At 52.9% G+C, this 14,224-nt stretch overlaps 1 protein-coding gene across 1 annotated transcript in view; it reads right to left on the reverse strand.

Annotated features, from left to right (window-relative positions):
• The window catches only part of LOC144762276 (ATP-binding cassette sub-family C member 10-like), a 1,522,948-nt gene that overhangs the window by 931,468 nt on the left and 577,256 nt on the right, over window positions 1-14,224 (reverse strand). The window contains exon 8 of the mRNA XM_078647417.1: window positions 11,864-12,015. Within this exon, the coding sequence (XP_078503543.1) occupies window positions 11,864-12,015 (152 nt within the window). The remainder of the gene's footprint in view (window positions 1-11,863; window positions 12,016-14,224) is intronic.

The raw sequence follows: 14,224 nt of genomic DNA on the forward strand, positions 1-14,224 counted from the left end.
CTCTGGCCTAGTCAGAGTACCAACTCAGGCTGTTCTTGTCTGTGATGGGGACATAGCAATGTCCTCTACTGTAAGTCCCAGTAATCTGAGCAAGTACAGGCAGACACCTTTTATTAATGACAAGATGGCTCAGGCCTACAGGGACACATGTGCCAGTGTCACTATGGTGACACCTAACTTTGTGAAACCTGATCAGATCATACTAGGTGAAACCTACCTAGTGACCAACGCTAGCAATGCCACTACCTCCCATAGTATGGCAGTTGTTAACTTCTCCTGGGGAGGGGTAACTGGCTCAAAAGAGTTGTTGTGAGTTCAGATCTTCCAGTAGAGTGTCTGTTAGGTAATGATCTTGAAACCTCAGTTTGGTCTGAGGTGGAGTATAGGACCCATGCAGAAATGCTGGGAATATCAGCACATGTCCTTGCTGTGAGCAGGTCACAGGCCAAAAAGTGCTTACCTGACCAGGAGCTGGATCTTGAAACAATAGACCAGCCACCAACCAAGAGAAAGAGCAAGAGGGTTAAGGCAGTGCCTTTCCCCCTGCCTCAGGTTGAGGATCAGCCCTCCCCGGAGGATGATTCTCAGATCCAAGAGGGAACTGTCCTGGAAGAACTTGAACCTGATCAGGTTGAGTTTATTGGGACAGGGGACCCTCAAGGGCAGATCTGAGGCAGGCTCAATTAGATTGTTCCTCTCTTGAACCCCTCAGACAGCAGGCTGCTGCTGAGGCTGCTGGGAATGTTCAAGGTACCCATAAAGTGTATTGGGATGATGGGCTCCTTTATTCAGAGGCTAGAGACCCCAAGCCTGGTGCTTCCAGGAGGTTGGTTATTCCTCTGCAATTTAGGGGCTTCCTTCTTACCTTGGCCCATGATATTCCCCTAGCAGGACACCTGGGCCAGAACAAGACTTGGGACAGACTTGTCCCTCACTTTCACTGGCCCCATATGTCAGAAGATACCAAGGAGTTTTGTCGCTCCTGTGTTACCTGCCAAGCCAGTGGCAAATCAGGTGGCACAACAAAGGCCCCCCTCATACCACTACCTGTGGAGGGGGTACCCTTTGAAAGAGTGGGGATAGACATTGTAGGACCAATGGACCCACAAACAGCATCTGAGCACAGATTTATACTGGTGGTAGTGGATCATGCCACCAGGTATCCAGAAGCTATTCCCCTGAGGACCACAACAGCTCCTGTTTTGGCAAGAGCCCTACTTGGAGTTTTCTCCCGAGTGGGCTTTCCAAAGGAGGTTGTCTCTGACGGAGGTGCAAACTTCATGTCAGGATATCTAACTGCAATGTGGAAGGAGTGTGGTGTCAACTATAAGTTCACCACCCCTATCACCCACAGTGCAATGGGCTTGTGGAGAGATTCAACAAGACCCTCAAAGGGATGATAAAAGGGTTACCTGAAAAGCTGAGGCGAAGATGGGACATCCTTTTACCCTGCCTTCTGTTTGCTTACAGAGAGGTCCCACAAAAGGGGGTTGGCTACAGCCCTTTTGAGCTTTTGTTTGGGCATCCTGTAAGAGAACCCCTATGTCTTGTGAAGGAAGGATGGGAGTTACCTCTCAAAAAGCCTAAACTTGACATACTGGACTATGTACTTGGTCTCCGCTCCAGGATGGCTGAATATATGGAGAATGCTTCTAAAAACCTTGAGGCCAGCCAAGAACTTCAGAAAGCTTGGCATGACCAAAATGCTGTGCTGACTGTGTACCAGCCAGGACAGAAAGTATGGTTGTTGGAGTCAGTGGCCCCAGCAGCACTCCAGGACAAAAGGTCTGGACCCCATACAATAGTTGAACAGAAGGGAGATGTCACCTACTTGGTGGACTTGGGACTCCCAGAAGCCCCCACAGGGTGCTTCATGTCAACAGATTAAAAGCATTTGTCGACAGGGCAGACATGGGCTTGCTCATGGCTACAGATGAGGGGCAGGAGGAAGAGAGTGACCCTCTCCCAGACCTGCTTACTCAAAAACCTGGTGATGGGTCAGTAGATGGTGTTGTCTTTGCTGACAGCCTCTCTGAACATCAGCAACAGGACTGCAGACAAGTTCTTCAGTCCTTCAGACATCTGTTTTCTCTGACCCCAAGTCAGACAAGCTGGTGCACCCATGAGGTGGACACTGGTGACAGTCTGCCTGTCAAGAGTAAAATCTACAGGCAACCTGACCATGTCAGGGACTGCATAAGGACAGAGGTCCAAAAGATGTTGGAGCTGGGAGTTATTGAGCCCTCAGAGAGCCCTTGGCCCAGTCCAGTAGTCCATGTGCCAAAACCTCACACTCAAGATGGTAAGAGAGAGATGAGGTTTTGTGTGGACTACAGAGGTCTCAATGCTGTCACTAGGACAGATGCCCACCCCATCCCCAGGGCAGATGAGCTAGTTGACTGATTGGCTTCTGACAAGTTCTTGAGCACATTTGACCTGACAGCAGGCTACTGGCAAATCAGGTTAGCTGAGGATGCAAAAGCCAAGACAGCATTTTCGACCCCAGGAGGACATTATCAATTTGTGGTAATGCCCTTTGGTTTGAAGAATGCACCTGCCACTTTCCAAAGGTTGGTGAACCAAGCAAGTCCTCACTGGGTTGGATGACTTTTGTGCAGCTTATCTTGATGATATTGCTGTCTTTAGCTCCACCTGGGAGGATCACCTGGTCCACCTGAGGAATGTTTTAGAGGCTCTGCAAAAGGCAGGCATCACTATCAAGGCTACAAAGTGCCAGATAGGGCAGAGCAAGGTTGTGTACCTGGGCCACCTGGTAGGTGGGGGTCAGGTTTAACCACTGGAGAGTAAGATCCAGACCATCAGAGACTGGACTCCTCCAATCACCCAGACACAGGTCAGAGCTTTATTGGGCCTGTCTGGGTACTACAGGAAGTTTCTGAAAAACTATGGGTCCATTGTGACACCACTGAATGATTTAACTTCCAAAAAGATGCCAAAGAAAGTTCAGTGCACAGTTAGCTGTCAAAAGGCATTTGATGACCTGCAGCACGCCATGTGTACTGCACCTATTCTGAAAAGTCCAGATTACTCCAAAGAGTTCATAGTCCAAACAGATGCTTCTGAGTTTGGTGTGGGAGCTGTACTTTCACAACTGAATATAGATGGTCAAGACCAGCCCATTGCTTTTATAAGCAGACAGCTGACCCCTAGAGAGAAACGTTGGTCAGCTATAGAGAGGGAGGCCTTTGCTGTGGTTTGGGCCCTAAAGAAGCTGAGGCCATACTTGTTTGGCACTCACTTCAAGATTCAGAAAGACCACAAGCCCCTCCTATGGTTAAATCAGATGAAGGGTGACAATCCCAAACGTCTTAGGTGGTCCATTTCCCTACAGGGGATGGACTTTACAGTGCAACATAGACCTGGGACTGACCATGCCAATGCAGATGGACTCTCCAGATATTTCCACTTCGAACATGAAGACTCAACTGGTCAAGGTTAGTTTAATGTCCCTAAGTTAGGGGGGTGGTTGTGTAGGAGAGTAGGGCCTGCTTCCTATGGTCACCCCCACTTTTTGCTTTTGCTTTACTGGTTTTCGACTTAGATGTGGCTGTGGGCCTGCTAATCAGACCCACAGCCCAAATGCACTCTCTCTAAATTCACACCATGTACTCTAGGTACATCCACAATTGGGAATTGGCTCACCTTATCAGCCCCTGTAGAAGTGTACCCTAGGTACTCAGGGCATAGGTGTAACCAATGCCTACCAGGGGCTGCAGCATGTATTGTGCCACCCCTGGCTGGCCACTCAAATAGACACAACTGGCTGATCACTCAGCTGGGGCAAGGTCGTGTAATCACCCCTTGCTTAGGTATAGTATCCCTATATCTACCCTTAAAAATAGACACACAGTAACCTATAAGTCACTCCTATCGCAGGCCTTAACAATCCAGGAGGCAGAGTGCTTGGTTATGTGTGAGATGGTGCTCTAGCATGAGGTGAGCCTGTCTGCAGCTTTCGGAACCATGTTCTTATAGCTGTTCTATGATATTGCCATACCATATACTCTTAGGTGCATTATAATCCTCGCGGTTAGATGCTAACTTTGGTTTGGCTTTATCTAAACATGTCTTGTAAGGTGTCATACGCTTTGGAATACTACCCCCTCGCCAATTCTGGCGACGGTGGTAGCATTCCACCCTTTTAGAGGGAGGAGACATGTTGTTGCTGAATATCCCGGTTAAAGTTAACCAGAGCCCCAGCGTCACAAAATGGATGCTGCTGCCACAGACACAAGTCTGACCTCCTGCTGCTGGGAGTCTTTCCAGCGAGGGAGGCCTGGACAATAGGTTTCCTGCCTGGAGAGGTGCGAGCACCACCCCAGACAGGATTTTGTGTATTGGGACAGGGAGGGCTGAAAAGAAACAGACACTGCCTGGGGCACACTAGGTGCTCCATGCATAGTCCAGTTCAAACCGGTGCTGAGACACTCCAGCCCCAGCTTTGGCGCGAAACTGGACAAAGGAAAGGGGGTGTAACCACCCCCTATCCTGGTCCCATCCATAGGAGGGACCTAGTGAGTAAACCAGCCCCCTTTAGTTGTATAAAGGTAGGAGCTGACCCAGGAGACTTTAGATTAATCCTGGAATCGAACTGAAGACGAAACTCTGGACCCTTCGACATTCAACTGAAGCTGAAGACTGAAGAATCTCCCTTGTGGCGAAAGAGTGACCACCCTGGGCAACGAGGCACAATCCAGCAACTGGACGGCTTGCTTTGTCCCTGTTCCCGCCGGAACCCAAGCACAGAGCCTGACAAGACCTCGACCCCCGGACTCCTCTGACCCCACTGCACGACTCCAGCACAGCTGAGCACCGTGGAAGGCGTTGGAATCCGTGGAAGCAGGCAACTTGGAAAGTCTTCAACTTACTACCTGCGCAGCTCCTGAGGCATCCTTGGAGCTGTGCACTGGTGACTGAGACACCCCGACACCGAGCCCCACCTGCACCGAAGACCAGCCCTCCACACTCCACGAGATCTGCGTTGGGCCCTTCTGCTTGTGTTCTGCTCGTCGCGTTGTCCGGTTGCTGGCCCGTTGGCTAGTAGCCCTCTGACGACGACTCCTTTGAAAATTCATCGCTGGTCTGGTTGCTCCAGACTGGCCCTCGCTTCCCTGAAAAGGTGAAGTACCTCAGACCCTCCTGGTCTGCACCAGAAGCCTTTTGTGTATCCTGTATGGGTTGCCTTCGCTTAGGATTGTTGGCTTTGATCTTGAAGCCGACCCCTCCATCTGCGAGAACCTTTGTGGGACAGCTCCTCTCCAGCATCTGGTCATCCTCGACGCCTCCTGGTCCGCGTGGCTGCAACGACAAGCTTCACATCTGCACCTGATTGCTCCTCGACGACATCTGGGTCCTTCCTGGTTCCACCCGGTCACTGGCTAGTGACCTAGACTCTGTCCCCTCTGCTTTCAGATCCTCTTCATCCTAGATCCATCCTTGGATCCACCCGGACATCTTCCTCCTGGTCGCCTGCAGCATCTTCTTCCGAGGCTCCATAGGAAACGACAAGAAAACCCGACACACTTTGACACTTATGCACCCGCAGCCCGTGGGTGAGGTAACGCGAGTACTTCAGTGCTCCTGTAGGGATTGACTATCCTAGTGTCCAGTTTTGCTAGTTGTGTAATCCTAGTTAGACCGGAAGTGTCCTAAAACTTCATTACTTACCTTTTTACGTTCCTACTGACTTTCTATTGACTCTCACGTGAGAGTACTGACTCTGCACGCGCTGCCTGTGGGCCTCCTACTCCTAACCTAAGGGTCAGACAGTGTAGACCCAGCGATCCTCTAGGCCCTAGGCCTTTTCCTTTCCCAAGTCGTGGTTCTTATACCACTTACTTAGTATATGGTTTTAGGCGCCCCTAGGGCCTAACTGTAAATTGTGCTATTTAAAGTATTTCTGAGTATAACTTGTTATGTGCTTTTGCCTCTGATCTCATAAAGAGTTCAGAGGAGTGTGTTAGTAAATAAATACATATATATTTTATATATATCCTGTGTGGTTTCCTTTCATTTGATATTCAAGGGGTTACATATGGTAAAACAGCTGGCGTTACACGCCCTCAAGAGTCTTTTAGCCTAAGACTGTTCTGTCCACGCTACCACTAGGATAGCTGGTCTATAAGGTTTACTTTACAACCATCACCATAAGGGTTGTTTGGACTGGTGCAAGGTGTTCACTAGAATAGTGAACAGCATATACCAGGCCAACTTCTCACAGTCATCCACCCGGAACTGGCGTGTGCAATCCAAATAGAATGAGCGCGCACGTTTTGGGTCCAGACGGTGGAGCCTCTCTTCCTCTTTCGAGGGATGCGGAGAGAAGGTGGGCAAGGTGATGGACTGCCCGATGTGGAAGGCTGTGACTACCTTGGGCAGGAAAAAGGGTCGCGTCTTCAACACAACTTTGTCCGGATGGACAGAAAGGAAAGGAGGTTTAGAGGAAATAGTCTGGAGCTCACTCACTCTCCTGGCAGAGGTGATGGCAACCAGAAAGGCAGTCTTGAGAGAAAGGAGATGAAGAGGACAGTTATGAAGTGGCTCGAAAGGAGCGCACAACAGGTAAGTCAGAACAAGGTTCAAGTCCCACTGAGGCATCACGAAAGGAACAGGAGGAAACGTATGAGTGATGCCCTTCAAAAACCTATTTATAACTGGGGACTTGAACAAAGAGGGCTGATCAGGGAGCTTTAAGAAGGCGGAAATGGCAGAGGTAGCCCTTGATAGTGCCCAGAGCAGAGCCCTGCGGGGCAAGAGAAAGAAGAAAGAGGATAACCTCTGTAAGGGGAGAAGAAAGGGGATCCACAGCCTTTGCTGTGCACCATGCCACAAATTTGTTCCACCTGCAGGCATATACCGATTTTGTGGAGGGACGCCTGGCTGCCAGAATCACATTACAGACTTCAAGAGGCAAGTCAAATGGCCTCAACTGCCGCCGCTCAATCTCCACGCATGTAATAGAGACTGGACAGGTTCGGGTGGAGGATCGTCCCCTGCTGCTGCGACAGAAGTTCTTCCTGAAGAGGAAGACGAATCGGGGGATCGAAAGACATGCTGTGTAGCTCGGGATACCAGTATATTTGTGCCCAGTCCGGAGCCACAAGGATAACTTGGGCCCGGTCGCGTCTGATCTTCTTCAGCACTCTGGGCAGAAGTGGTATAGGCAGAAAGGCGTACAACAGACCGCAGCTCCATTCGCGACGAAAAGCGTCTCCGAGCGAGTGCCGCCTTGGAAATTCCAATGCGCAGAACTGATGACATTGCGCGTTCTCTTCTGTGGCGAATAGATCTAACCAAGGCTCTCCCCACTGCTGAAAGAGGCCTTGTACCACGTCCGAGTTCAGACGCCATTTGTGATCCATCATGCACCGACGGCTGAGTTCGTCCGTCCTGGCGTTCAGGGAACCTGCCAGGTGTTGAACTACCAGGGTCACGCCCTGATGTTCCAGCAGAGCCTCCTGGCATAGGGTCCATGACCCCACCCGCCCTGTTTGTTGCAGTACCACATGGTGGTGGTGTTGTCCGTGAACACCCGCACTACACTACCCCGGACATAGGGGAGGACTGCCTTCAGTGCAAGCCAGATCGCCCGCAGCTCCAGAAGGTTGATGTGGACCCGGGACTCCCCCAGCCCTGGAGGGACGTCCGTCACAACTACGTGCTCCGGTTGGGGTAGGGAGAGGGATCTGCCGCTGACCCAATCGTGGTCCGTGAGCCACCACTGCAACTGTCTTGTAGTGCCCTCCGAAATCAAGACATGGTCGGACAAGTTGCCCTGATGCTGGGCCCACTGAAACTTCAGGTCCCACTGCAGAGTCCGCATCCGCCACCTGGCGTGATGCACCAGAAGGATGCAGGAGGCCATCAGCCCCAGAAGCCGCAGCAAGACTCAGGATAACGGCTGAAAGATCGGAATCAGAGCCTGAATATCCTGAACCCGCTGTTCAGGAGGATAAACCCGAAACTGCGCCGAGTCTAGAACCGATCCGAGGAAGAGGAGCTTCTGAGAGGGACACATGTGTGACTTTGGCCCATTGATGGAAAACACTAGTAGGTGCAGGATGTCGGCCGTAGTCTGGAGGTGGCTGACGACTGTCTGGGGCGAGCCCACCTCCAACAAACAGTCGTCGAGGTAGGGGAAGACTGAAACCCCTAACCTGCGCAGATGAGCTGCGACCACCGCCATCACTTTCGTGAACACCCGTGGGGCGCTGGTAAGGCAGAAGGGGAGCACGGTAAACTGAAAGTGCTCGTGGCCTACCGTGAACCGCAGGTAACGCCGGTGGGCCGGCATGACGGGGATGTGAAAATAAGCGTCCTGCAAGTCCAACGCTACCATCCAGTCTCCCGGGTCCAGGGCAGCTAAGACCTGAGCCAAAGTCAGCATCTTGAACTTCTCCTTCCGGAGGAAGCCGTTGACGTTCCGCAGGTCCAAGATAGGGCGTAGTCCCCCTTTGTCCTTCTTGGGAACCAGAAAGTAGTGGGAGTAACAACCACACCCTACTTCTGGCCCAGGAACGCGCTCGATGGCCTCCTTGGCCAAGAGGGCCGTAACTTCCTCTCGCAGAAGATTCAAGTGATCCCCCGACACGCGGTGGTACTGCTGTGACATGGCTGGAGGGGTCGCCTCGAAGGGGAGGAAGTAGCCCCTTCGGACGATTTGCAGCACTCACCTGTCCGAAGTGATGTTGCGCCAGTGAAGGAGGTGATGGCGAACCTTGCCCCCACTGGCGTCATGTGGGCCTGAAAGCTTGGACTAGGAATGCTTTGAGGCGGATGCTGCGGGGGTGGATGTGGACTGGCCTCGCCGTTGTCCCCGGGCACCACCACGGCGGTTATCACGTCTGCCACCATGCTAGATGTTAGTCTGCGGCCCGTGGCTGGCAGGACGTGTGGGGGCGCCCCTTCCTTGGCCACGAAAGGAGCGAAAGGCAGCAGGTTGCTGGTGCGGGGCCGACAGGCCCAAGGACTTGGCCGTAGCCCTGGAGTCCTTAAAGCTCTCAAGCGCACTGTCTGCCTTGTCGCCAAAGAGGCGACGGCCATCAAATGGCATGTCCTTAAGGGTGTTTTGGACATCAGCGGAAAAGTTGGCGGACCTCAGCCAGGCATGGCGACGAATCGCCACCGTCATTGCCATCGCTCTACCTAGCGAGTCCGTTGTATCCAGTCCACACCGGATAGAATACCGTGCCACATCTCGACCCTCCGCAAGGGCTTGGGCGAGTTTTAGTTCGGGCCTCCTCCGGACATTGTGGCAGCACGGCCGCGACCGTGTCCCACAGAGAGTGGGTATAACGGCCCAAGAGGCACGCAGTGTTAACTGACCGCAACCCCAAACTCAGGGAGGAGAACATTTTCTTTCCATACTGTTCGTACCTCTTGGATTCCAGATCGGGGAGAGCCGTCGGGAATGCGGTCTGGGAGTTAGAGGCCTGGATGACCAGGCTCTCGGGGGTGGGGTAGGTGGACAGGAAGCAAGGATCGCCCGGAGCCGGGCGGTGGCGTCTGGCCACATTCCTATCTACAGGCGGACCTGTAGCGGGCCTAGACCAGGTGCCCAGAAGAACGTCAGATAAGGCCTCATTAAACTGCAGCAGAGGCTCCGAGGAGTTTGCCTGCGGTTTAAGGACCTCAGTGGTGAGGAGGTTAGTCCTCACGGCCGCGACCGGGAGTTCAAGGAATAAGGCCTTGGCCGCCCGCGTCAACACCACACTATAGGCAGCCCCCTCCTCCTTGGCCACGGTAAGTGGGGGGACAAAACCAGTGTCTGGCAAAGTGACCAGACCACTGGCATCCCCAAGCTCACCTGCCCAGTCCTGGCAAGGCTGGCACTCACATGCCAGAGGGTCCTCAGAACCCTCCCAATCCTCCTCGCCACCCATCTCCTCATACTCAGGGTCAAAGGATGGGGCCGGGTCATAGAAGTAAAAATCTCCTAGCAGCGGCGAATACGGCGCAGAATGGCCCCGCTCCGGCGCCAGACCTAAATCGAGGGTAGGACCAGGGTCGACACCCTGGGGGTCGGCGTCGGCGAGGCCGTTACGGTTGACAGGCGACGATCCGGAGCCGGAGCACCCGACGGCGCCGGGGCTGAAGCACCCGGCCCACTTGGGGACCCAGTCGGGCCGCTGGGCCCGAAGGCACCGCGGAACCAGACGGAGGAATGAGCGACCTCATGGCCATGAGGAAGGCCTCGATCTCCTCCGGTATCGCGTTCTGCCCAGGGACCGGCGAGTACGGAGCAGGCCGCGACACCTGCGGCTCTGGCGTAGCTGTGTGGGCGGTGTCGCCCGAACCCCCGGTTGCGTCGCGCGAGCGTCGGGGGGAGTCAGAAGAGCGATGTCACCTCTTCGACTTCTTGTGCCTCTTACCTGAGAACTTGGAGCCCGAGGAATGGTGGCGACTCCCAGAGCTATGACGACTCTGGCCCAGTGACCGGGACCTCGAACGGCACGGGCCGACTGCCGGAGCTCGAGTCGCTTGCGGGACCGCTCCCGCCTAGCCTTCGACGTCAAGGCCCGGCAGTCGGGGCACTTGTTGTCGTGGTCGGGCCCCAGGCAATGAAGGCACCGGCGATGGGGGTTGGTAACCGACATCAGTCGGCTGCAGTCGACGCAGGGTTTGAACCCGGGCATCCCTACCGGCACCGTTGGAGTCGGTCGACTCGAAAAACAGATCAAAAATTGAGTAAAGGGTACCACTTTCTCAATTCTCCGGACCTGCGCTTGCTGGCGTGGAAAAAAGAAGAACTGACGTCAGCGCGCGAGGGCGGCGTCTAAGTACTCCGACGACATAATCCCGGCACCAACGACGCAGACGACAGACGCAGAGCCGCAGACGACGCCTACTGACGCGTAGCAGTACTGCTACGCAAAATTTTCCGGATCCAGTCTGATGCCTGGGGATATTCTAAGGTATGGAATCTACTACTAACCTGTTTCTTTCAGATATCCATGTTAGGGTCGAAACGCCGTCGACAATTGAGAAAAGCGAACCAATAGAACTGGCATTCTATCACTCTATAGAAAAAAATTGGTCGCTTTTTGTATATAACAATATTTATCTGAAACCTTGCACATATTGTTTCACAAATGTTTCCATATGTTTTGGTTCATATTTTCACTTGGGACACAATCCACGACTGTAAATATTTACTGTAGAACTTTTCTGGATTTATTTCTATTGTTTATTTCTTGTTTTGATTCAATACAATTCATTGTACAACCTAAACCAGTGCATTTGAGTCTCTTTCTATCTGACTTCCCACTTAATCCCTGCCTATATATGCGATTTTCGCTAATTACATTATCAGTAAATAATAAGTATCGTTCCATAGGAACCACTGTTCTTTTTTAAATACTTATAATACCCTGGTTCCATTGTGAGTAGGGTCCCCTTGTCCTCCTTCAATAATATTCGATGTCCAAGAATTTAAAAAAATGCAATATGCAAAGGAGTTCTCATGTCTTCTAAGTCACGGCAATCAAGAGAGTTTCAAGGGTGTGCAATTGCGTTCTCATTATTTTCCATCAATTGTATTTTTGGAACAAAAAACGTTTGCCACAATGCTACTTAAAATCAACAGTTTCAATTATACCAACTAAAACCCCGTTTGTACACCAAATAACCAGAAACTTTGTTTTATAATTGTTCCACATTAAACTCTTCCGATTTTCAGAAATATTTATAGTAAAAAAAAATACAACATGTAAAAACACAAGTGTTCAATTTAACTTTTCTGTTTTTTTGAGCGAGATAAAATGGACATGGATTTGATGACTTTACCTCATGCTCCAACTCATGTCTTTCCTCCAATGGAGCTAAATTTCCAGGACACTCCTACCTTTTTCACAGCCAGATGATCGATGACAATCTCCAAGGAACCCTTTTGCTCTTTCTTGGGATCAACCCGACCAACACCGGATTCCTTCGGCAGAGACCAGGAGAATGTGGCTTTGCGTACTTCTAGTGCAAATTCTTGATCTGAAGAGGGAGCTGGGAAAGAACAACACAAAACATACGTTCAAAAATCAGCCAGTAAATAAGATGGATTTTTACTTATAATGTATCTCTTTTTGAAGGCTGTTTCCAATCGAAGGAAGGGTAGCCAGCACTATGACCATGACACACAGCTCCACATGCTAACAGACGGAATGTGGCGTATTGTACCTTAATCCCTCTGCCTCGTCACCATTCCTATATTTTGAGGTTAATTCATGTCCATAAAAAAGTGATTTGCGCTAGCCCTTTAAACTTTACAAAACCAACTTTAGTGATGAATTTCAGCGACATCAATGTAGTCTGCTCATGGTATGACTGACCACACTCAAGTGAGATGTGAGGACAGATCTCAGTTGTAGTTGGCACCAAGTGTTTTTTTCATACATTTTGAAAGTTAATAGCACCAATGGGTATATTCGATCAGTGTATTTATAACTGATGTGTGCTACTGTTCCCTCTCATTGGTTTTGCTCTGTCGGGCTCTTCGTTTTGTAATTCTTGGAACATTCTGATAGAGCAAGATCTGTGACCAAGAATATTTGGTCTTGGAGCAATGAAGATTGCTGACAAGTACTCATGTCATTACTGCTTATCATGTGCAAATGTTTGCCCTGATACTGACAACCAATATGCAACCTCTGACCCTGCTTGCAGGCAGGTCGCCCCCACGCCGCTGCTCGTCACTTCTTGCCTTGCTGCCTCTGTGTCCCTGAGCTGCTCCTCGCCTCCCTCTGCCGTGCGCCAGCTCCCCCCAGCCCCACCGCTCCCGTTCCGTCCCTTCCCGCCGCTGCTCCCCTGCGGCCCGCCCCCCGCACACCCATTGGCCTTCCCGCTCCCGCCTCCCAGCTGCCCCTCCCTCCCAACCCACCTCATAGGCAGGACGAACAGCGGTAGCAGGAAAGACCTCTGACCCTGCTTGCAGGCAGGGCACCCCCACGCCACTGCTCTTCACTTCTTGCCTTGCTGCCTCTGTGTCCCTGAGCTGCTCCTCGCCTCCCCCTGCCCGTGCGCCAGCTCCCCCCACCTCCCACCGCTCCCGTTCCGTTCCTTCCCGCCGCTGCTCTCCTGCGGCCCACCCCCCGCACACCCATTGGCCTCCCCGCTCCCGTCCCCCAGCTGCTCATCCCTTCCAAGCCACCTCATATGCAGGAAGAGAAGCGACCGTGCAGCGGACGTGCCGCCGGCGTACCGCTGGTGCGCCGAAGGCGTGCCCAAAACAAGCTTGTCTGCGCCCGTCTGCGCTAGGCCCGCGCACGCCACGACACCAGAATCCACTACGACGCCAGCACCCTCCGCGCACTCAACACAGTCCGAAACCACACCTGCTTCCAAGCTGCCCCGAAACTGACCCGCGGACCCTTCTCCTGCCACACCTGCAGCTTCACCTGCGACAGAACCACCAAACCTCCAAAGACTGGAGCCAACCACCTCTGCTGCATACTCCTCAACACCCGCTCCACACGCAAACACGCCGTCGAGCTCTGGGATCTACTCCACAATGTGACAGAATGTGGCCGTATTATAACTTTTATGGTCGCCCCCACGCCGCTGCTCGTCACTTCTTGCCTTGCTGCCTTTGTGTCCCTGAGCTGCTCCTTGCCTCCCCCTGCCAGTGCGCCAGCTCCCCCCACCCCCCACTGCTCCCGTTCCGTTCCTTCCTGCTGCTGCTCTCCTGCAGCCCGCCCCCCCGCACACCCATTGGCCTTCCCGCTCCCGCCTCCCAGCTGTTCCTCCCTCCCAAGCCACCTCATATGCAGGCCGAGAAGCGACCGCGCAGCGGGCGTGCCGCTGGGGCGCCGAAGGCACGCCCAATGCAAGCCTGTCTGCGCCCGTCTGCGCCAGGCCCGCGAACGCCACAACACCAGAATCCACTACGACGCCAGCCCCCTCTGCGCACTTAACACCGGCCGAAACCACACCTGCCCCCAAGCTGCCCCGAAACTGACCCACGGACCCTTCTCCTGCCACACCTGCAGCTTCACCTGCGACAGAACCACCAAACCTCCAAAGACTGGGGCCAACGACCTCCGCTGCATCCTCCTCAACACCCGCTCCGCATGCAAACACGCCGTCGAGGTCTGGGATCTACTCGACACCTCCGCCCCAGATGTGGCCTTCCTGACCGAGACCTAGTGGAACATCTCCTCGGCGCCCGACATCGCCATAGCCATTACGGACGGCTACAAGATCACCCGCAGGGACC

Source organism: Lissotriton helveticus, chromosome 6 (genome assembly GCF_964261635.1).
Source record: "Lissotriton helveticus chromosome 6, aLisHel1.1, whole genome shotgun sequence".
NCBI lineage: Eukaryota > Metazoa > Chordata > Amphibia > Caudata > Salamandridae > Lissotriton > Lissotriton helveticus.